We start from the raw sequence: 23,739 nt of genomic DNA, 5'->3' as shown, positions 1-23,739 counted from the left end.
TCTGACGAATAAACGATTTTGGCCCGTGGGCGCTGCAGAATTGGCCCACAACCGATAAGCTCGTCAAGACTGTTCAGCCGGGTCGGTCTTTCGCTGTGCGGTTTTTAGTGAGACAAGGCTGATTTGCGACTACAATGGCAGATTGTAAAAGATGTGCTCCTTAGGATTTACGGCGCCAACAAAGCAGCCACTCACGTTTGTCTTTTATGCTTATTGTGACAATCCCGGACAAGAAGAGCCAATGAACGGCCTCCCAAGATGCCATTGGTCGGCTGCTTAATTGCCTGCTCAGTTGGGTTTCAGGATCGCACGTATGCATCTCTCGTTAACCCAAGTTCTTCATGTACCGTAGCTGCCGTTTTCCGTCTCGTCCTTCACCTGGAGATTTGCGTTTTGTGCCATGCCAGGGTAGCCACTCACGGAACACAGATTAATCTTTATTCCGCGCCAATAAAGCCTCGTGGACTGATAACCCTGGAATTATTCCACGGATGACGTTGTTGGTGCCTCGCTTGCTGACCTTGATCTTGAAGCGAATAGATGGTGCGGTATTGGCGGGTGCATGTGTATGCACCTTCCGGCTTATTCTTGTGCTTTGACCGAGCGAACAGCGGGTCTATGCGGATTAAAAGTGGCATAAGCAGCACTGTTTTTAGCGAGGGTTAGCCGCCTTTTTTGTTCAATCACTCTCTGTAATTATTCTTATAATTTAACGAATCAATAGTCACCACCAACCAAGTGAGCCCTGAGGACCCAGCTAGGTGACTCTGCCTTGAGTTTTGAGCCTTTGCGGCGCTCAGATCTTTCTTGTACGATCGCCGATTTTGAATATTATTTTTCGCCGTTTATCTTTGATATGCTTGCTGTTCTACTTTTACGTTTCTCTCACTCATGAGGTCTCACATTGCTTGACAGTGCTTGAGACTTTGGCTGGAGGAGCTTTCGCACAAGTCCGATACGCTTCCGACCTTGAGCTAGGTGGTTTTGCACTGAGTGCCGTTTTGCCGTCGCTTAAATCTCTCAAAAACGGCCCCAATCTGTCTACGAAACTTGAAAACCACTAATTTTGCAAAACGACAATTTTGTGTTCCATGTCTCATCACTCATGTTCAACAACTATATGGTCAACCCCACCGTTTCTTCTCCAGTAGTGCATATAACGAATTAAACACCCAATGCGTTTTTGAAGTGGTGCAATACGAACAGTACACGATCATCAAGCGTTTTATGGGTTCCACTTAATAGGCATGCTGTCACAGGTACTGCGTCATTTCTCTCGTTCCTTATCCACTAGCCAAGTTCAAAAAACAACCTCGACTTCCAACTTATGGCACGTGTTGCAGAAGATCAGACTGCCAAAGAAAACGGTTGCAAAATCGAAAACACAGGTGAAAAAGAACGCTAACCGCCCCTCACACCCCACATCTGTTCCTTTAAGCAAGCTTTTCGCAAGCCAGTTTCCATTACCCTTGAAGCAACTGTTTGAAGATTATGCTCTCAGACATAATCCACTCCAGTTCCAGCATGACGTGCTAGCAACACTTCCTTTTTTCCCTGAAGCAGACAAATCTGGCCGCCAAGGGAAGGTGGTCAGCACAGAGCTTCTGTCTGGTTATCGTATCAATGAGTTTGCGATATACCCTGGCTCATTTCATGGAAAGCTGGGCGCAGAACAGGCTGAACTTTACCAAAAAAGCAAGCACTTGATTATGATTCATGGCTACGGTGGGGGTTTGGGTTTCTGGCTCAAGAACTTCAATGAAATCTCGCAGTTAGATGACTGGGTGGTTCACTCTATCGATTTGCTCGGCTATGGCTGCTCCTCGAGACCACCTTTCAAGATAGAGGAAGAGAGTATACATGGGGTAGACAAATGGTTCCATGACTCTTTCCAAGAATGGCTCAAGCTTCGCCGCCTTGACGAGAAGCATCAAAACAATTTGGTCCTTGCTCACTCCATGGGGGCATATCTTATGGGCACATACGGGATCAAAGTCAATCCATCGTTTTGCAACAAGATGTTGATGGTTTCCCCAGGAGCCATCATCAAACATAGAAAACAGGTACCTGTTCCAGCCTATTTCGCTCGTCTTTGGGAGCAAAATATATCTCCTTTCTGCTTGGTGAGGAACACAGGTCCCATAGGCTCCAAGTTGGTGAGTATGTGGTCGTTTCGGCGTTTCGCTGACTTACCGAAAAAAGAGGCGACTCTTTTGCACAAATATGCCTACGGTATTTTCCAAAGTCCAGGTTCTGGAGAGTATATGCTTAACTATTTGCTAGCGCCTGGAGCTGACGCTAGACATCCTCTTATAGAGAGAGGGATTCACAAACTTCGCTGTAAGCTCCTGTGGTGGTATGGTGAAGACGACTGGATGGATAAAAAAGGGGGCCAGTTGTGCTCTAAAATAATCAACAATGTGAGTGGGGATCCAGCAAGAAGTACCGTGGAACTGATACCAAATGCCGGACATCACCTTTACTTGGACAACTCTCATTATTTCAATCAAAAGGTGCTTGCTGAGATGCGGAATATGCGAAGTGAAGACTAGACGGCTTGTGATTTGAGGAGAGACGAGATATCACTTGGTTCTTCCAGAGGCCCTTCGAATTCATCGATCACCACCAGAATCGATATCGGAAGACTTGGATCCGTCACGATAATCTCTTCGTTGATGGCAACGAGTTCTGAAACCGGTTTTTCCAAATTTGGCCTGGTTTGCGTCTCAAGAAACGGTGGCTGCCTGAAGTATAGATTCGTTTGAGCCGTTGCCAACGATGGGTTCTTGAGTGCGACGTCTTGTCTCCCCGACAAATCTTCAATTAGATGCAATAACTTCCACCATCGAGGCACTTTGATGCGCTTCATTTGCGTCCCACACACGGCGCACGATGGCCGCTTCGAGTGGGAATAGGTGTAAGTAAAAATAGAATCATCGCCTGAGTACATCATGTAGTTGTCAAGAATCGGGTATGTTCCAATTGCGATTTTGAACACCTCGTTAGTGCAAGCAGCAGCAATGATGGCATTAGTGGATGCAATTGCAGGGATGATGTTCTTCACAACCCCTAACGTGAGTTGCTTGGTGACATTCTCAATACCAAACTCTCGGGCCCTTTCGACGGAAATTTGGTACATGGCTTCGACATCTTCAGGAATATCGGCGTCAAACTTCTTGCCTGGAAAACGGCGAGGCCACTCTAGTTGACTAGCCCATTCGATGCAGTGTTCGGGAAGTCTAGGAGTGTTCGCAATAGTGCAAACAGGGTATGTTTCTTTGGGGGAGATCATGTCTAAGGAACATTCGAAGCACGAGCTCAACCTTGGCATGATCACCCTGGCCTGTCCTCTAAAACCCTCCGTTCCTCCGTCAACCAATGGAATCAAATTGTTGAGCTGATCATCCACGAGCCCCACTAGTAGCGCATTGATCCACCTCCGGGCTTCGATATTATCAAGGCCACAGATGACCACATTAAACTGTTTGTAGAACTCAATGGGTTTTTCTTGGATCTTGCAAGTGTGTGCTTCAATGCTTAGATTAGGATCACCAATTCGTGCCCGCACGAACTCTGAAGCAACCTCCGATTTGTACCTGCCGACGTCCTTAGCTCTAAATAGAAACTGACGATTCAAGTTGGACACATCTATTGTATCCATGTCTATCACATGAATATTCTTGAAGCCCGTGAGGGCTAGGTTCTTGAGTATTTCGCATCCCAACCCTCCAGCACCGATAACCAATATCATGGAGTCACTAAGACTCGAAGCGGCTTGTGCCGGTGAGTAGTCTTCAGGAATATCGCTGAATGGCCCCGGATTTTCATAGAGCTCTCTAAAGGATGAGTTATCACGAGGCATAGCACATGCACAGCAATTTGCAATGCGAAACAAATTAGGACTACTTAGTGCGATTGATAGCGATGCTTACAAGCAGGCTGTTCTGGAAATATGAACATTTGACAGCCAAACATCTCCCACCCAAATTTATTTGCTACTCAAAATGATCGGTAATATCTAAGGTTGACACAAAATCGGCGTTTTTTTTTTGTATCGAAGATCACCAAGTAGTCGTTTGGTATCGTAAACGAGATTTGAAATGTTGAATACATAACTGGCTTATTTGACGGCCTTGTTTTCTTTTTCAGCGTCATCGGAATCCTTGTGGAGCCTCTTCAACGGCTGGCGCTGACCAGGAGGCATGCCCAATGGGCGTTTTCCAGGTCCATAGCCCAACTGCGGTGAGGGCACATTTGACTGTGTACCTGCTGGAGGAGTCTGTGGGGCGGTATCTGAACGACGGACCTTCACTGACTTTGAAGGATCAATTGTGCGACGAACCCCGGATGAAATGAACTTATGGTCGTATACTGGTATGCTGTTTGGATCCTGACTCTTCTGAACATCCAAAGCCTTTTTGGAGCTCGTGAAGAAAACTTGGCTGGGCGTGGCACCATTGGTGTCATCAGCTTCATCAGACCTCATTGATTGGTCACTTTCTTGCTTCGATTCCTCCTCTTTATTCTTCAAGAGTTGAAGTTCGTAATCGTCTAAACGGTCATTCAATTCTTCTTCTCCTAACTCATCGCTGAATTGGAACAGATCATCAAGATCCTTAAAATCGCTAGGCTTAATAGCCAGTGGTCCGGCTTTCCCGTGTGGTTTTGGAGGAGCAGACACGCTTCTCAGCATATTATGATCTTGTATTCTTGCAGGGCCATTCGTGATATTTTTTGGTTGAGGAGCCGGGGCTTGCTGTGCCGCGTTTTGTTGACGTCTTTGCTGGAGATGGGTTTCTCTCTTAAGAACCAACGGGTCTCTGTGGAAGTCTGAAGGCTCCAATTCACGGGGTGGAGCCTTCACTTTCTGCATCTTTGCGATGATGGTCTTGTCGTAGAGACAATTACCCAAAACATTTCCGAAGCATCGTAGGCAACGCTTTAATCCATCTGTGAATGCCTCTTTTTTACATTTCTCAAAGGCCATCGCCTTGTTCTTTGCGTTTTCAATGAAACCGTAGCCGAAATCTTCGTGGAAAGTTCCATCCTTGAGCGTAATCCTGGCAACGACTGAGAGACCTAAAGAGACTCTTCCGTTGTTATGCACATCTAAGAAGTCGACAGACACACTTATTAGTTCAGAGGACCAACCGTTGAAACCGAATATGTCATTAGCCAAGTTCAACGCCTTCCATCCCTCTATGTATGAGACATTTTGTCCACCTGTACCAGGTCGAAAGCTTACATATTCTGGGCCCAAAACCTTGTTGAGCCGACCTTGGATTGTGTCTGCCTCTTCATCACTATAGGGGATCGCGTTAAAGGGTTTGGATGAGTTGCTTTGATATTGTGTAAAAGAACGCGCTTGTTGAGGATTTCTCTGTTGCTCTTCATGAGGTCCACCACCAGGTCGACCATTTTGAGGAGGCCTGTTCTGGTTGTTTGGGTTCATAGGAAGAAAGCAATGTGAGAGGATCAAAGATCGAGAGGCGTCTTGTTTACGTGTGGGGGACCATGCAGGAAAATACCATAGGAGCTTGGAAGACTAGTCTTCAGAGGCCAGAGAAGTCAGAATTTCTTAACCGGAGCGTCACTTCTTCGGGAGATCTTTTTGTTATACTCGAACTCTTCCATGAAAAGAGTAGCTTTCGATGTCAATACACGTATGACAGCCTCCCTACTGCAAAAAGCAGTAATAGCACGCGACAAAAGCCAGGAAACGAAGTCAGTTATTCGAAACTTAAGATTTCTTATCTCATCATCGTCCGAAATGGCTTTTGTGAAGAAAATCTATGTTTTGTGGATCTATTGTGGCTTACTGCTTCACACCCGACATGGGTATCACTGGTCACTGAAAATCGCGATCTTATCTACAACCATGGGTCAGCCTGAAGATGACGACCCTGGGGACGTTGCAAATGTTGAATCGGGCCAAGCAGACGTGGCAGTGAAAAAGAAAACCTCCACACAGAAAGACACTATTTCATTGCTACGGCAGGAACAAATCCAGGAATACAAACGGAAAGTGACCAGGGAGGAAAGGATGAAAAGATATGCTCTACGACATGGCGATACTTCTGACCGAGACACTTGCAGCCGAAGTTCGGATGGCATCAGCGACGAAGGAGAGTCTCCACGGAAGAAAAAACGGGTGAGTTTCGACTTTTCCAAGAGAGAAGTCACCCCACCGAACAGCCAATCCGACTCCGTGAGCCCGAAAAGGGTAGCCGATAGTTCAAGAGAAGAGAAGCAAAAGGAGCAATAATGAATTGAAGTACCATTTTAGCAGCGTGAGTCCTGCTAGACATTATATTCGTTCTATAGCATGAGGTGACAGGCACTGTGACCTCCATAGTAATACATTCGTAACAAAGTTTTTGATGCTTGTGTCAAACCGTTTGAAAGAAAGAAAACGGCGGGATAAAAGCCCCTGACTTGACTGTTGATATTCTCGCGGCGGAGGGCAATACTCTTGGTAATCCTGGAGCAGGCCGATCGAGCTTAAACATCGAGAGATGATACCAACGTTATATTGTCTCCCTTGAGCAATATCATACCTAGCTCTTCTTTGCTGCCATCGGTGGTAGATATTTCCACGGCATCCTCCACAACGACATTCATGAACTCATCAAACCCACGTATTTTGCCCTGAATTCTCAGTTGTGTTTGCTCGTAAAGCCAAATTGTGACAAGGGCCTGCTGCTGAAGGTATTTGAATATAAGATTTATGGGCGGAAGCATAGACTGCTTACCTTTAACGCCTGACATGGTTGGTTTGACTTCCTCACTAGCTGATGGATGTGCATACACTTTTTGTCTAACCTCGCGAGCATACAAGCAGGAAACCTCTACCTTCTACCTCTCCTTAGGAACTGCATTACGAGTGAAGAATCGTTTGTTACGAAATCATTCTGATTTATTCGCTACTCGATACATTGCTAGAACGAGAATGATCATCTCAAAGCGATTGCATGTGAATAAGCAGGAGTCTGAGGGGCCATTAACGGCTTTCATTGATGAGGCTTGCTCTTCAGATGAAGCCGGGTTGACCAGACTACTTAACGCCAATCTCAAGTGGGAGCGACCAAGAGGAGATTTGATCACATGGGTCAAGCTTCTCAATCACATTGACGACATATTCGAGAAGAAAATTGCCAATTATGGAATGGATGCTCCAAACCCAAGACTAGTCGTGATATCTCCAGACGACACCAGTCTTCTTACCGCTTGTTTGAACTTCACCAACACACTTTTGGAACATTGTCTCAACAGAAATATCTATGGAAGTTCCGAAAGAATCTATCAATTGATCTTGACACCGACGATAGACGTCAAACTAGCAGCACTTGAGGTTGCTGTTCGGCTTGGAGAGCGCTACGTTGGCTCAACCTACATCAAGAAGTATTGTGCTCCGAAGGAGGTAAGACAGCATGTTCTCGATATGGCCAAATCATTTCCACCTCCTGTGCCTACGGGCTTCATCCAGAAACAGGTGGATCAAACGGATCAATCCGATGACAACAAGCCTCGCAGTGAACACTACAGCTTATATGACACTCTTGATCACAAAAAGGTATACCCAAGCAAATGGGCAACTTTGAACTTCCAATATTATGCATCGCCACTGTCTACCTCCCAAAGTCCACGGAGTGATAGCAAGGACAAGAAGAAGAGTGCCAAAAAGCACACTCAGACCGAGAAGGAGGGTCTCCTTTCGTTCAATTTATGCGAAAGCTCCGTTCGAAAATTGACATTGGAGCAGATTTACGACAAAGCTGCTGAGACGTTGCCGGAATCATCATGGTTTAAAGTGTCACTTGCTGCATTAAACGCTAAGGCCTTCAATTCAAGGTCTCATGATTGCATGGTACTTCGAGAAAAGTTAATTCGAATGAAGTGTGCTTCCGTTGCATTTACAGCTCTCATGTCTAGTGCAGAATTCACTTCATCAAACTTGTTCGAGGCCGAGCCCTACCTACTCAGCTTCTTGGTTGACTTCATGGCTCCAGAAAATTCATCTACTGTGTCCAGTGAAGTGTTTGTGGCATCTTTAAAAGCTTTAGAAGCAATAGCTCACAGAAGACAATGGGGAAGTGAGCTTATCAGAAATTTGGGAGGAAATGTGAGCCACGGATTGCTTTACCAGCAATTGAGACATATGAATAAGCAAATCAGAGACCAATCGGATGTCTGCAATGAAAGGGCGAATTTGCTAGTTTTTACACTTATTGGTCACTTCATTGACAACAAGTCTCTCGTTTCGAGGCTTGCTTCTGGCGGGATCCTAAGCGAGCTAATGAGCTTTCTCAACATTCACACGAAATACCGCTGGTCGTGTTCCTCAGCAGTTAACACGATTGCTCTCCTCTTACGTTCATCTACTGAGTACATCTCGGATTTCATAAATCTTGACGGTTTCCGTTTGTTAATCGAAACGATCACGTACGAGGTGGATTTTGCACTCGAACATCCTGACTTCGCTGGTGGCGCACCCAAGGACGCTGTTGTTTATTACACTATTAGTCTCAGGCAAGTGAACTTCCTTAGAAACCTTTTGAGGCTTTCTTCCCAACTTGTTCAAGCAGATGGGAGTGACCGAATGAGGAACCTTTTTGACTCCCCCATTTTGTCATCATTCACGAAAGTCATTGAAAACCCTCATCTTTTCGGGCCACCAGTGTTAGGTGCCACTTTAGATGCCGTTTTATACATCATTCACAATGAGCCAACCGCCTTTTCGATACTCAACGAGGCAGGTGTCGTTGAATCAATTTTGAGCAATTACGATAAGCTTTTCATGCCCTCCAATGAATTACAGATAGCTTTACTTGAAGTGCTCGGTGCAATCTCCTTGAATAAGGAAGGGTTGAGACGAGTAAAAGAAAGCGGAGTTCTCAAAGTCTATTTCAAGTCGTTCTACGACCTCAAAATTGCTAAGGAGCTAGTGCGTGGTGATGTTTCGACAAGTATCGGTGTGTCAATGGATGAGCTTGGAAGGCATTTTCCAGATCTTAAACCAGATATCTTCGAAGAGATCAAAGACTTGATTGATAAAATGTCCAGCTATGCCAACCAATACTTGCAACCTATTCGGTTCTATACTTCAGATTCGCAGGATGCATTTTACCATGAGGGAGATTCGAGTTCGAAAGAAGTTCAAAAGACTGACGGAGACGAGATGGAATGTTGGGAAAATGCTGAGGGCTCTCCATTGATAGACAACTTGTTTGGATTTTTGGGAGGGCTTCTTCAGGACAGTGGACAATGGGTGAAGGACATCACTGATAATATTCCGTTCTCATCATGGGCGAGCTACATAACTCTTGACCTCGCCCCCATTGATTACATCACATCTAACGGTATGACAAGTTTGATGAATCTTTTGAAGTTCTTGGAGGATGAAAAGCAAGATTACGGACTTCCCAAACTCCTTGAGATGCTTCCAGACCGTTTGAAGTCCACTGATGTTCAAGATTTCATAAATTCCGGAAGTACTGAACCATTCCTTGCAGCCCATCGTGGCGATGTACCAAGGGCGAACATGCTCTTGAAAGAACTCAATGCCATTAACAACATACTTTTTATCTTGAGTGAGAGCTATCTCCTTCCAAGTAACATGGTTAACGAGAAGTATCAGACACTCATAAATACCCTTCAGTCAATGCCCTATCCAGTCATTCAGGACTTGACCAGATTGATGGGAAGAAGTATCATTGAGGAAATCGTGATTCGTCAACCTCTTTCAGCAGATGCGTTGGAGTACACTGCTCCGGTTCTTGAACCTCTCGAAGATATTCCTCCCCTCCAGGTGTTCGGAAGGAAGCCGGAGCAAGATCTCACCTCAGCTACCTGGACGGACCATAGAATCAAAAATTCATTGCAATTACGCTTTTTAGCGTATCGTTTCCAACATAACATTGCATTGATCTTGTCTAACGTTTCCAGGAGTTGCATGCAAAAGAGGCAAGATTTCTTCTCGATTGATTGGCGGAGAGGGGCAATTATTGAGACCAAGAACTTAGCGAGTCAATTGGAACATCTCTTCGAAAGGGGTGAACAATTGGATGAGAACCAGAGCACCAACTATAATTTGATCGCTACTAATCTCATTTCTTTTATTGCCCACAGCAAAGACAAGGGGAGAGAGGTTTTTTCAACTGCTTTAGTGCTGTACTTTTTCTTCCACACGAACCTTTTAGAGAAAATCACGGCACTGGCAATCAAGACTTTCAATGTGATTTTGGGAAGACCCACGGATGATAGGCTTCGTGTGAAGGATGTTGACTACATCGACAGCTCGTTGGTCTCAATCGAAAACAATTTTGTCAATGAGGTTTTGTCCATCTTGACGAAGATAAGTGAACCCAAATACGTCCCTAAATTTCCATATCACCACTTGTTCTACAATCGAGGATACTGCTCCGAAGAGGGTGCGATCCTGGCTGGTATCGTCACTCAGGCGGCTTTTCTTGGATTACATATGGTGAAGCAAACAATTGGCTCGGAATCTCCACTCACGCGCCATGGCGATTACCTTGCGTATCAAGCATTCCCGTTACCGATCTCGCTTCAACTTATCGACTTACTTATCATTGTTTGGAAGGTAAAGCCAGTTGATGATTATTACCCTCTTCATGAAGACTACGGAAGTCCACCTTTCAATATCATCAATCATGTCATGACTGAGGCTCAACTCTCACAAGAATTGGCCTTGAAGCATCTCAGGGCTGTAAAGCTCATCGATCCTTTCCCTGGAGCTCCGGATGACGATGATTCAGAGCTCACCGAGGAAAATATCGACAAGCTCAATGATATTGACTACGAAGACCTCCTTCAACCAGACCATTTGCATTTGGCAAGTGTCAAATTGCTTGATGAACAACGGGATGATGAAGGCAAGTTCTTCTTTGGTTTGCCGTTAGTCAAGTTCGCATCTTATATTGATGACATTGGTCGGGAAGTAGCACTTTTGATCCAAGAGAACCGGCTCAATCTCGCTAACCCCATTGTCGATCAAATTGAAAGCCTCCGTCGTGAGGGAAATGATCCATCATATCATTCCAGATCACTTCTTGTTGACCTTCTTCGTCGAATGTATTCTACTAGCATCTTCCTTGAAGATGGCTCTTCCAATCCAGATCTCAAGAATGCTTTCACGAAATTTGTCAACATTTTTGTTGAGGATTGTCAACAAACTAATGATATTGCTGAAAAGGACTATTTCAGCTCGGGCTTGTTGTTCTTACAACCAGTTTTGAGCAAAACGCCGCCCAACACATTGCCCAAGGTGTTCCATTTTTTCGATGAAGTCGACGCCGAGTTGAAGGATAAACTTTTGCAGACTATACTTTCACTGGATACGAAGGGTAACGTTGAGTGCTCTCTGGCCCTTTGCAGATTGTTGTACCTCTATGCTACTGATGAGAAGTACAAACCTTCGATTAGCAAATCCGGGGTCTTAAAAAATATCTTTAAAGATATAAGACAGCATTCGGACATGACGTCGGAGAGCATGAAAGAGCTTCAAAAGCTCTTGATCTTGCTCGTGAGAGTGTGCTTCGAAGACGCTGCAATACTAGAAAATGTGTTTTCTTCGGAAATCGTCAAGTCGTTCAAGAGACAGCCCAACGGCAAGAAGGACTTCAAGCGTTTGTTAGACGAGAATGTTGAGATGGTGACCAGAAACCCTTCATTGTACATTGATGTCGCCTCAAGGCTTGTCAGATTGGAAAATTTAAATGGGCGCACCAATCACACGGAAAGTCTTTTCCTTGTTGACTACTGTGACCCTCCCAAGAATGATGATGATGTTGAGATGAAGGATTCAGAAAACGTACCAGACATTGGCTCAGATGGTCTCATGCACTTCCTTTTAATTGAGCTCATGTCATGTGCAAAAGAGGACTGGGTAACTAGCCCTCCAAAGCCTGCTGATAAGTCAGGAAGCTCACGTCAAAAGAAAGAGCTCCAGATAGATTCACTCATGAGAAACTCTAAGTTTGCCTACTTGTGCTTTTTGATACAAATGATTACAGAACTTCTCGGCTCCTATAAGCATGCAAAGCTTGAATTTATTACTTTCTCAAAGAAGGAAGGTTCAGAAGACAGGAATAGACCCCGGTCAACGTCTCTTAACTTCTTCATTCACCAACTCAATCCTAGCTGTGCCATGCAGACAGCTAGTACTGACGAGTCACAGAGGAGGGAGGCAATTTCCTCGTTATCAAAACTTTGTCTTCTTACGCTTGTATCTACCCCTACTTTGAAGGATGACCAGTCGCCCGACACAAAGTCTGAGGATGTTGATCTCGCCATTGTGCGCCGCTTTGTCATGGACATCATCTCGAAGGTCATCAAGGATAGCTTTGCACCTCGCTACACTCCCGCTTCAGCATATGAGAAGTTGTACGATGTTTTCGACTTATGCTCCTGCTTGCTTTCCACGAAGTTCCGTGAAATGTGCTTTCCCCTTTTGAACAAGTCTGCTACCAAGTTAGATCAATTCTTCATTGCTTCCGCATTCATCGAGAGACAACTACCAAACCAAATAGCAGGCGCTATCGCTGACATCGATCTCAACTTCCCAAATGTGAATCGGCTTATCAAGATTGGAATGAAACCACTTTCGCATTTGGCGAAGATTAAACTCACTTATGGCGGATATTTCGAGAGCAACCATTCAGAAAAAGATGAAGAGGATATGGTTCCCGAAGACTTGGGTGACCGCGATGAAACGCCTGATCTTTTCAGAAACTCTACTTTGGGAATGTATGATGCTGAGTCCGATTCTGAAGAAGATTTTTACGAAGAGGGCGATCCGTTAGAAGTGGTGATGTCCGGGTCCGATCTCTCTCAAGATGACGACGAAGATACCAGTTCTGGTGATTCTGGAGATGATGATATGGATGAGGATGATGTTGACGATGAAGAAATGGATCACGGAGAGTTCGAAGGATATGCGAGTGGAGATAGTGATGGCGACATCGAGATCATTGATGAGCTCGACATTGGGTCGCATTCGGAAGACTCTGCCAACGAAGAATCAGATGGGTCCGAGTTCTATGGTTTCGATGAGAATGAGACAGATCCAAGTGAATTTATTGATGCTACAGAGGGAGATTTGGACGAAGAGGAGGAAGAATACGACGAAGCTGAACTAGATGGATGGCTCGACACCTTTGGCCACGGAGAGGAAAGTGACGAAGAAGCTGAAGGAAACCCTCGCCTAGGTACAGTTTTCCCTATAGATAACGAGGACGATGATTCTGCGATTGACTTGCGTTCGGAAATTGACGACAATGACGGATCAGAGGAGGAGAGCATTTTTGAATCAGATATCGAAGAGATTGGGGGCCGGGAAGCGAACAGTGCGACTCGTGAATTCATGACATCAATTTTTGATGTTCTCAGACCGGCTCTCCGCCAGCAAAATGTCTCTAACATATTTGAAGGATTAGTGAATGGCCGGTTGCGAAACTCTTTCCATATTGGTGATCACCGTGGCAATGAAATTGGAGGTTTCGATCGTGCTTTTGAGGTCATTCTCAATGACAAGCCAAATAATGCGCAGAAGGGGTCCCTCAATCATGTTTACATCCGGTCTACCATTGAACGATGGCGGAATGCCCATGAAATGTTCTACTCTAATGGTGTTTTGCAACTCATGGAACAGGTGAAGTCTGAAATCTCGAAGAATATTCACGATGAAAGCCTCGAGATTTTTGAGAAACTCAATGAAGAACGTGAAAGGATCAAACGTGAACGTGAAGAGAAGATAAGAAGACGCCGTGAGGAGTCGAGACTTAAACGCGAAGAAGAGATGAAACAGCGTGAGAGTGAAAGACTGCAAAATCCCCCCGATGAACGTGATCCTGTCATGCTCCGCATAGGTGATCGGGAGGTTGATATAAGTGGAACTGACATTGACCCAGAGTTCTTCGAAGCTTTACCAGATGACATGAGAGAAGAGGTGTTCACCCAACATATTCGTGAGCGCAGGGCGAATGCAAATACAACAGGCGCCGAAGTTCGTGAAATCGATCCTGATTTCTTGGAGGCTTTGCCAGATCAAATCCGGGAGGAGATTTTACAGCAAGAAGCCATGGCTCGAAGATTTTCTAGTGGTCGCCTTGGCTTCTTGGAAGCTGATGACGATGATGATCCTGCTAGTGACCTTGAGGATGACGAGGAACAAGAAGGAGAGAGAGATGGGCCACTTGCGATGAACAATGGCACCTCAATTTACCCGCCCGGGAGAAGGCCTGTTAGTGAAGGTGATAAGTCTTCAGCCAAAAAGAGAAAGACTTTTTCAACACCACTAATTGACAAGCTGGGCGTTGCAAGTGTCGTGCGTTTGTTGTTCGTACCGCAGCCATTCCAGCAGAGAACTCATATTTACTCGACTTTATCTCAGCTCTGCAATAACAAACAGACGAGGGCAGAAGCGATGAGTCTCTTGATTGCAATTCTCAATGATGCCTTGCATAGCCAGAAAGCCTTGGAGAAGTTATTTATTCTGATCTGCAACAGAGCAAGCAGCAAAAGGGCGCAAGATGAAGGTGTCAAAAAATCTGTTCCTGTGGGAGCCACTCCTGTTGTTATCGGTATACAGTTGATTGAGGCTGTTTTCTTTTTGTTGGATAAGAACATTCACTCGCGTTACTACCTTTTGACAGAGCATGAAAATGTTTTTGTTACTCGTCGTGTTCAAAAGAAAAAGTTGCAAAATTTAACAACTGAAGATAAATACCCTATCAACTTCTTGTTGAAGCTTCTCGAAAATCCTTTGCTCAGCGAACAACACATGTTCATTGACTTGTTGGCAAGCGTTCTTCATGTCGGAACAAGGCCTCTTTTGCTCTTGAGAGAATCCGGGAAACAGCATCCACCAATATCGACGACGTCGATACCCGCATCGAATTTACGTTTAATCGTGCGTATTCTCAGTTCCAATGAGTGCGCTAATACGACTTTCAGAAGAACGATTAGTGCAATGCAAAATCTTTCCGTGATGAAGGATGCGCAGGAGGTGTTCTCCACCGAACTCTCAGCTGGAGCCACAAAGTTGAGTAAGGACATTGTTCGTGATCTCAAATCGTTGACTTCCGAGCTCGAAGAAGGCATGGTCAACAGCACTGAAAGCAAACATCTCAGTAAGTTCACGGCCCCAAGTTCCGATCAAGCCAAACTCTTAAGGATCCTCACCGCTCTAGACTACATGTACGAGAACCGGGAGAACGAAAATACCAAGGAGGGTTTAAAGAAGGAGAAGGCCATTCAACTTACGGGTCTCTACGAGAAACTTGAGCTAGGAAAGCTTTGGGGTGCTCTCAGTGTATGCTTGAGGGATCTTGAGAATGTACCTTCTTTGCTCAGCATAGCCACAGCATTACTTCCGTTGATTGAAGCACTCATGGTGGTGTGCAAACACAGTAAAGTGAGGGATCTTCAAATGAAGGATGTTATGAAGTTTGAAGCGAAGAAAGTGGACTTTACTAAAGAGCCCATAGAGAGCCTCTTTTTCTCATTTACTGATGAGCATAAAAAGATCCTCAATCAAATGGTGAGAACGAACCCTAATCTCATGAGTGGACCTTTTAGCATGCTTGTTAGAAACCCAAGAGTTTTGGAATTTGACAACAAGAAAAACTATTTCGATAGGCAGCTTCACGAGAAAGCCACCGGTGGTCAAAAGCTCTCCATTAGTATTAGAAGGGACCAGGTCTTCTTGGACTCTTACAGGGCTCTCTTCTTCAAGTCGGTCGAAGAATTCAGAAAAGCTAAATTGGAAATCAATTTCAAGGGAGAATCTGGTATAGATGCTGGTGGTGTCACTAGAGAGTGGTATCAAGTGTTATCAAGACAAATGTTCAACCCTGATTATGCGTTGTTCAGTGCCATTGCGAGCGATGAAACTACCTTCCATCCAAACAGAACTTCATTCGTCAACCCTGAGCACCTTTCCTTCTTCAAATTCATCGGTAGAATTATTGGAAAAGCTATTTTTGATGGAAGTTTCTTGGATTGCCATTTCAGCAGAGCAGTCTACAAGAAAATTTTGGATCGTCCGATGTCGCTCAAGGATATGGAAACCCTTGATTTGGAATATTTCAAATCGTTGATGTGGATGCTTGACAACGACATCACTGACATCATCACTGAGGATTTCTCCATTGAATCTGATGATTATGGCGAGCACAAGGTAATTGACTTGGTTCCTAATGGCAGAAACATTCCAGTCACCGAGGAAAACAAACATGATTACGTTCGTCTAGTCGTGGAATACAGGTTACAAAAGTCTGTGGAAGAACAGATGAGTAACTTCAGCATTGGATTCCACGAGATCATCCCGAAGGACTTGGTGGCAATTTTTGATGAACAAGAGCTTGAGCTCTTGATAAGTGGCTTACCCGACATTGATGTTGGCGATTGGCAGGCGAATACCACATACAACAACTATTCGCCTTCGTCTGAGCAAATCCAGTGGTTCTGGAGAGCTGTCAAGTCTTTTGATAATGAAGAAAGAGCTAAGTTATTACAATTTGCGACGGGAACGTCGAAGGTCCCGCTCAATGGATTCAAAGAATTGCAAGGTGCTAATGGTACCTGTAAGTTCAGTATTCATCGGGACTACGGCTCCACTGAAAGACTTCCTTCGTCTCATACCTGCTTCAATCAGATCGACTTACCAGCGTATGAGGCTTACGATACATTAAGAGGGTCGTTGTTACTCGCGATAACAGAGGGCCATGAAGGTTTTGGAATGGCATAAGATAGTCAGATAGGACAGTAATACGATATATTAAAAAGCTTGTAATTAGGTGCTTTCCAAATACTATTGAATCATTATATGTGATGGTCTCTCAAAGAAGAATTAGCTTCCATCTTCTCGGCAAGTTGCTCCAAGCCATCGGCAGTTTGGTTCATGTGCTCGACGAGTTTGAAGTTCTCAGCATTGATCTTCTCAACAGCTTCGTTGTACAAGCCACAGTGAGTGAGGAATTCCTTTGGTTTCATGGATACGCGACCGTGCTTCTTGAAAACGTATTTTGTGATGGACAAAGCGGCAAGCTTGCCGTCGGTGTGAACCATCTTTGACAACACGTAAATCCATTTGTCGTCCCAAGCCAAAACGTTGGTGAGAATGTTGAACTTCTGGAATACCTTGATTTCCTTCTTGAAGGTACATTGCACTTGGGCCACAGGAATGTAAGGGAAGTTGTTAATACTCTTGCCCTTGAAGTCACCAGTTGCATTGTCGTAAAAGTCTAAGAACAACTTCTGGAACATCTGACAAAGGAACTTGGTTCTGGCAATGTCCAAATCGATGAAGTAGGTTGAGTTCGACTTGTGCATGAACATGTCAAGTTCCAATGGTGAGCAGTAAGTGCTGTAGGTTACAGCTCTGAACACATCCATAGGATTTTTACCGGTGATTCCATAGGTATTCTGTCTAGTCTTTCTGTATTGAGATCTCTTGAAAAGGATGCTCTTCAAGGCAGCCGAGTAGAAGCGAATAACGTAAACCAACGGTAACGTCTTATAAGTGGACGCAAGAAAAACGGCCACAAGGACCTTGACGGCGGTTGGCAAACCCATTAGTTAATGAAAAGAAGTGAAGCAATTGGGCGTTGGGCAAGCATAATGGGTGTTGATACCGTTTAAACCTGTCTCGCCTGCATATACAAACACATATTCCTCGGTGTGTAAGAGAACGTGAAAACTTTCATTGTCGGTATATTAATGTGTACCACCCCCGCAGCAGTGATCAGCATGTCTTGATCTGAACATTGAGTTATGTCTTTCAATGGCATTTTGCACAGCAACCGGTGCTCGCTTGATTCACTTGATGTTGATGTACACCACACTTCTCTCCACACCCACCTGTCTAGAGATACATGATAAGCGGAAAAATCGGTTTTTGGCGATGGCTTATACCGGCACCGCAGCTAAGCACTGATGTTTCTAATTCTTTGACGATGATTGTAGGTGCCGCTTGCCAAGCAATGCAAGGCTGTTTCTAAACAAATCAGTGGTATTAACACTTTTCACACTGGGTGGTGTCTGTAATGCTTTCTAGGTGCAAATCGCAAGTAATTGCCCTATTTCATATACCGCGCCAAAATTTGCAAATTAAAGCGAGTATTACAACCTGCTATTTGGACAAGCGAGAAGTAGGGTCTACTCTCAGACGCAAATATATCACGGTTGAAAACCACAACAATGCAGAGCGCCGTTATTTAATTGTACAATAAGTTCTACAGACGTTATGTGGCTGTTTATCAACCTTTCTTAACCCCTTCAACATAAGCCTCACCGACACGCTGACGGTAGCCGCGTATCGAAACATGCCGTTGAGGTTTTTTTAGGGGTAGGGTGCCACCGAGAATGTCAAATTGCGTCTCCCTTGCGGTTTACTCCTCGTGCTGATGCATCTGTATGCGCTCTTTATTTTACCGAGACCCCCGCGTCGGCCCCTTGGATGGTCTTGATTCCGTGAACAAGGGGGCTTATAGCGTCCAAGCCATCGGCCATAAAATCAGATTTCCGAGCACAGTCCTGCGGATGCTTGCGCTATTATTTACTGGGGCGGAGCTATGAAATCGGTTGTTATGGGCTGAGCCGATTGAATGAGTTTCTTTCTATTTGACGTATTTTAGAATATTCGGTGAAGGCTTTGTCAGGCGCCTGTGGTGGACCAATTCTTACAAGTTTGGCAAGTAGTGATTCTTGTTGTAATGAGCGATATTTGATAATGAGCGTTTAATGTTCTAATCCTAGTCGTAATAATATGGCGTTTGTTAACACGCTTTTTCTATCCGTATCATCAGGCCTACACCTCGTTCATAAATCATACATGCTAATGCTGGTATAACAGGCTCCCGTCGATTCGTAGCGCCAGACGGTTGTGCCTCTAGTGTCTAGTGAGATGCAAAGGGACACTCGTTGGTGTCAATGTGGTTGGTGATCCAGTCGTCCACATTGGTGAATTGCTTCTGACACAAGCGACAGCTGCCTGGAACATTGTTACGTTGCGACTTCTTGGTGCCCGAAGGATATTGGAAATGAATGGCCTTCAAGTGGTTCTTGTAGGTGTCGCAACGGGAGAAGATACCCAGGGTGTGGCAACAGTGGTCCTCTGAGTCGGCAGCGCCAGTTTTGAAGGGACAGCGAAATTGGCCCTTGTCTGCACCGATTTCCTTCCAGTGGCACTTGAAATGACGGAACAAGTCGTTGGGTCTGGCGAAGCCTCTATGGCAAAGCTTGCACAAGTGGGGTCTGTTGGTCGGCTTGAGATGAGTCGACTTGTGAGTGGCCAAGTTCGAGAAATAAAGATGGCACTCGGGGCACTGTCTCTTCTTGCGAGGCTTCCACGAAGAGTCTCTAGGTGACTCGGGCAGCGTGGAGCCGAGGGGTTGTGGAGTTGCCGAAGGTGAGAGCAGCTGGGCTGGAGGGGTCTCTGCCGGCGTCTCAGCCTGGACCGGAACAGTAGTAGGGGTCGAGGCACAAGCGGCTGGCTCGTTTGCTACCACTGGGGCAGCCGTGGCCACGGGTGGATATGTAACGGGTTTGTGCTCGCTCTCGGCATCTGAGTGTGCCATGCCAGACACAGACGCCACCGACGAAGGCAGCCTTGAAGGCGCCTGAGTCTGGAATGAGTAAGCGGCCGAGGCCGATTGAGGTACCGGATGGTGATATGGAGATACCAGGCGGTCATTTAGTTGCTCATGGCCCGGGCCAACAAACAGCAGGTTCGTCAGCAGAGGCGTGGCGCCAAGGTTGCCAAGCGCGGGGCCCTGCCCCATAGCATGAGAAACGGAGAAAGTACCGTGGACCCCAGGCATGTTGTAGTAGAGGGGCTCATATGACTGAGGGTATGCCTGGTAATGGGGGTGCTGGCCGGCCATGGCGGCAGGGTTGGAGTAAGGGTGCTCGTGCTGACCCGGTAGTGGGAGGTCGAGCGAAAGCAGCCGTATGGAGGGGAGTTTGCAAGTGTTACTCATGATGGATGTGTGGGTTATGTGGGAAAAAAAGGGTAAAGTGTGGAAATGATAAAAAAATGCGGAGGCCAAACTTGATCCAAAATCGGGGAGAAGCTGCAGATATATACCAGCCGGCAGCCGCCAGGTCCGAGAGGTGAGCGCGGCGGCCACGGGACGGCTGAGGTAAGTATAGATTTTTAGCTGCTGCGGCCCCAACGCACTGCAGCATCGACCGAGCTATTGTGCCACCGGAGAATTGGCGGGCGCAGGCGTGGACGCTGAGTCAGCTGGGAGGGCGTTAAAACGGGAAAGTTTAAAACCACAAATAATTTTTTTTACTTCACCTTCTTCCACCTGCCATAAGCTGAAACTTCCGCTCATAATATTCCCCAACTTTCCTTCTGTGTTCCCTTCTTCTTGGGCTTTTGTTTTGCACAACTTACCTGGCCAGGCGCGGCAACCTCGGCGCGCATAGCCGGTGACAGGTCGTTGCATAAGATCCAGGCCGGAAGGAATCCCTGCCGGTACTGCCGAAAACAGGCGGCCGCACTGATGCTCCCGCATTGGCTTAAGGTTGTTCCCGAAATAAAAAGCTAGCGCTTATGGCATTGGCTGAAAGTGTAACGAAATGTTTATTTTTCTCAAATATGTACTCCGGTTGTTGGCGCTGCAAGGACTCTGCCACACCCCATATCGTGCCGGCATCCTCGGGCTTGGGTCTTTGCGCTCGCTCCACGGCGCCGTTGCCCAGCCCCATCATTGCCCCAGTTCGGCTTGATACGAGCACACACCCATCAAATCCCGCCGCCTGCCGTATATCGCTCAAAGCCATTTTTTCCCTTCGCCGGTATTCCTTGTACACAATATTTTTTTTTTATTAGAGGGTAAGTCGAATTTACACTTTCCCTTCTCACCTGGAGCTACACGATGTAACTTTCTTAGGACTTGAAACTACCTCATTGGGCATGGGGGTCATGGCCTTGGCGGGGCTATGGCAACATTTGCTCAGCGCTCCTTTAGGGGCAGATCCGACCCGCTCCCGCTGCTAAAGCCGCTCGCCTCGCCAGATTATGTGTACTCTCCTTTTTGACGTAATGGTGCTCTCGCAGTTGCGGTTTCCGCGAATACGTAAATTCGCGGGAGTGCTCCTCACTTACTCCTTTTAACGTTGGAAGGCTGGTTGGTAGGTAAATAGAACTGGTTGATGATTTTGTTCGGCTATCTTTGTGTATTCTAAATAGGGGTTGCGGTTATGCAAAAATGTTGTGTTCACGCTCTGCTGTCATCCCATTAGTTGGCCCAGACAGTTTCCCCTATTTCGCCGGCCCAACCGGCGAAACGTATTGGTTGGCGCGCTACAGCCGTGTCGAGCCAAAACCTCATGATGCAGACCAGTCAACCCACTAGCCGTTGACCCCCGATGTTGGGTATATAGAGGAAAAAGAAATCTTAGTCTCCCCGTAGAATGATTGTTGAAAAGAAGCCAAGACACTTTTCGTCACGTTCATTTTCTCCGGTTTCTGAAGAAGGCTGGCCGGTGAAATATGAAAAAAAATGTAAAATCCGGATCTCCGTGTGTTTCAAGCTTTGTCATCGCGTTTCAGAAATCTCGGTATTTCATGTCAGAATTCTGGTATTTATTCTCTCACTGTCGGTTCAGCCTTGCGTGGTCTCCGGACAAGCCGGCCAGTAGAAACAGCGCGAAAACGTCCACTGATCCCACTGACCAACGAATGGTCTCCTAATTCTACAAAAAGAAAATAGTTTTGTTTTTTGTGGAATATTGTTAAATTAGCTGACTGAAAACTGTCTCAGAGATCCAGGTCACCATTTTGAACCCGGCCTCAAAGATCTGATTGTTGTTGAATGGATCGTGCAAATCGATCGCCCAAGCGGGTTGCAAATTTACCCGCGCGGCTAACGGTTACCCTGCAGAGATCACAACCATCCCGTTCACTGCAGTAGCCACCTCAAGCTCGTCGATTCAAACACTACAAGAAGATGAATTTTATCATGATAAAGAACTCATGGTACTATTTGACGTCTCTACAGCTGAAAGCATCCGTCATCGTTCCACCTCCTTCGTCTTACAAAAAATCGCGTATCTGATTAATAGCAATAATCTTACTATAAAGAACAAAATCTAGATTATCTAACGTAATTTTCAAAGCGATATGCAAAAACTCCCCATCACCTTGATGAGAACACGCTCCTCACTTGTAGCCCCCGTAGAGCTATCCTGTGATTGCGCTCCTTCATGCCTTTCTCGAACGAGCCTTTGACTTGCTCTTGCCCACGGAAGCACCAGAAGTAGCACCAGCGGAAGTGTCCACACCAGCGGCGGCAACAGCCTCCTCCTTCTTGGCCTTCTTTTGAGCACTGCTTCTGTAAACCTTGATATAGAAGGAGATGAACAAAAGTAAGTAAGATGTCAAGATGAAGTATCCGTAGGCAGCGGCCATCTCAGATCCATAGCAATCACCCATGTGAGGCAACCAAGGGAAGTATTTGAAAGCATAGTGGGTGTAGGTTGCAAAGTAGACGAAGATCAAATCCAAAACAAATTGGATGATTTGGAAACGAGTCACCCACTCCTTCCACCAAACTCTAATACCGCGAGCACTCAAGAAGTAGTACCAGTACATAACGACATGGACAGCCAAGTTCAAAGCAATAGGCACCCACTCAACAGCGGTGGATCCTCTCAACTGAGTGTAGCACAACAAAGCGGTGGCTCCGTGATGGTAAACATGCAAGAAAAGCAACTTCTTCTTCTTCAACACCAAGAACACGGTATCGATCAACTCCCAGTACTTCGTGAGGTAGTTCAAGTAGTACAAGGTGATCAACTTTGGCGCAAATGCTCCAGAGTCACACACAGCATAGAAAAGACCGTGGTTATACAAGATTGGAACAAGCTGTTCAATCATCAATAACAACAAGATCAATGATGCAATTGTCAAACCCAAGTTATGAGCCTGGAACAACAAGTTCAACTTTAATGCTGGAGCACCCACAGCGTTCGAGATGGCACGGCCACCAAAAATCACAGTGTAGTAGACTGCGATAATACCAATAGCATGCCAACCGTTGGCTAAGAAAGTTTGATTGTGGATAAATCTGAATTCCTCAGCAGGGTAGCCCACTGCTCTCTCAAAAACTGCGTTGAAAAGAGGCCACAAGTGCAAACCGAAGGGCCTTTCGATTGAGGGAATGCTCACTTGAAAAAGTGGCTCCTTCTGAAAATGCTCAAGTACAGTGGACATGGAGAGACACGAAGTAGGTGATTAAGATTGTTTTTCAATTTGAAATGTGACGGAAAAAAATCGCGAACCAGAGCCGAGGCTCAGACGTGTGAAGGCCTATTTCAACGAGGAGAACATGCTAGGGTATATAGCAACTTTTACTAGCAGTTCACCTATTTATTTTATTTATTCGATTTTTTTGAAGAGATATTACTTGAGGCGTTTTATTGAGAAAAGAACCTCTCACTATTCATCAGTTTCTCTATTCGCATGATAGCATCTTAATATGTTTGCCGAATCCTCCGCAATTCGCCCTGTGAACTGTATACGAAAGTCATCGGGCAACCAACATCTGATGGGCCGGACCACTCCAGCAATATTTTAGAGTGTCTCATATTGTAGAAGGTACAGGTGTATCTGTAGACAAGTGTGTTGATATGTGGTGTATTACTGCCGATGTGGACGATTTGTAGACATATTTACAAAGACTAGATTATCTTCACGACGTGCTC

General features: G+C 45.6%; 7 protein-coding genes across 7 annotated transcripts; 2 read left to right on the top strand and 5 right to left on the bottom strand.

Moving 5' to 3' along the window:
* Positions 1-1,105: 1,105 nt before the first annotated feature.
* On the top strand, positions 1,106-2,344 carry C7M61_003050 (carboxylic ester hydrolase; the record flags this gene model as incomplete). Its single annotated transcript, XM_024858405.1, has 3 exons — positions 1,106-1,147; positions 1,518-2,260; positions 2,317-2,344. The coding sequence occupies 3 exons, from the start codon at positions 1,106-1,108 to the stop codon at positions 2,342-2,344; spliced, it is 813 nt and encodes a 270-aa protein (XP_024713315.1).
* Positions 2,345-2,548: 204 nt separating this feature from the next.
* On the bottom strand, positions 2,549-3,862 carry C7M61_003049 (NEDD8-activating protein; the record flags this gene model as incomplete). Its single annotated transcript, XM_024858404.1, has 1 exon — positions 2,549-3,862. The coding sequence occupies one exon, from the start codon at positions 3,860-3,862 to the stop codon at positions 2,549-2,551; it is 1,314 nt and encodes a 437-aa protein (XP_024713314.1).
* A 258-nt stretch (positions 3,863-4,120) lies between these two features.
* Positions 4,121-6,768, bottom strand: RAD52 (recombinase; the record flags this gene model as incomplete). The annotated part of the gene is made up of 3 exons (XM_024858403.1): positions 4,121-5,197; positions 5,362-5,434; positions 6,527-6,768. The coding sequence occupies 3 exons, from the start codon at positions 6,766-6,768 to the stop codon at positions 4,121-4,123; spliced, it is 1,392 nt and encodes a 463-aa protein (XP_024713313.1).
* Positions 6,769-6,949: 181 nt separating this feature from the next.
* On the top strand, positions 6,950-16,771 carry TOM1 (E3 ubiquitin-protein ligase; the record flags this gene model as incomplete). The annotated part of the gene is made up of 2 exons (XM_024858402.1): positions 6,950-11,427; positions 11,485-16,771. The coding sequence occupies 2 exons, from the start codon at positions 6,950-6,952 to the stop codon at positions 16,769-16,771; spliced, it is 9,765 nt and encodes a 3,254-aa protein (XP_024713312.1).
* A 74-nt stretch (positions 16,772-16,845) lies between these two features.
* C7M61_003046 (uncharacterized protein) lies at positions 16,846-17,598 on the bottom strand (the record flags this gene model as incomplete). Its single annotated transcript, XM_024858401.1, has 1 exon — positions 16,846-17,598. One exon carries the CDS (start codon positions 17,596-17,598, stop codon positions 16,846-16,848), a length of 753 nt encoding a protein of 250 aa, XP_024713311.1.
* Positions 17,599-18,920: 1,322 nt separating this feature from the next.
* On the bottom strand, positions 18,921-20,003 carry STP4 (Stp4p; the record flags this gene model as incomplete). Its single annotated transcript, XM_024858400.1, has 1 exon — positions 18,921-20,003. One exon carries the CDS (start codon positions 20,001-20,003, stop codon positions 18,921-18,923), a length of 1,083 nt encoding a protein of 360 aa, XP_024713310.1.
* A 2,234-nt stretch (positions 20,004-22,237) lies between these two features.
* Positions 22,238-23,248, bottom strand: FEN12 (fatty acid elongase; the record flags this gene model as incomplete). The annotated part of the gene is made up of 1 exon (XM_024858399.1): positions 22,238-23,248. The coding sequence occupies one exon, from the start codon at positions 23,246-23,248 to the stop codon at positions 22,238-22,240; it is 1,011 nt and encodes a 336-aa protein (XP_024713309.1).
* Positions 23,249-23,739: the final 491 nt, after the last annotated feature.

The sequence above is a fragment of the Candidozyma pseudohaemuli genome (assembly GCF_003013735.1).
Source record: "Candidozyma pseudohaemuli strain B12108 chromosome Unknown scaffold00007, whole genome shotgun sequence".
Taxonomy (NCBI): Eukaryota; Fungi; Ascomycota; class Pichiomycetes; order Serinales; family Metschnikowiaceae; genus Candidozyma; species Candidozyma pseudohaemuli.
Note: the sequence above shows the minus strand (reverse complement) of the source record. Positions and strands in the feature narration are given on the sequence as shown.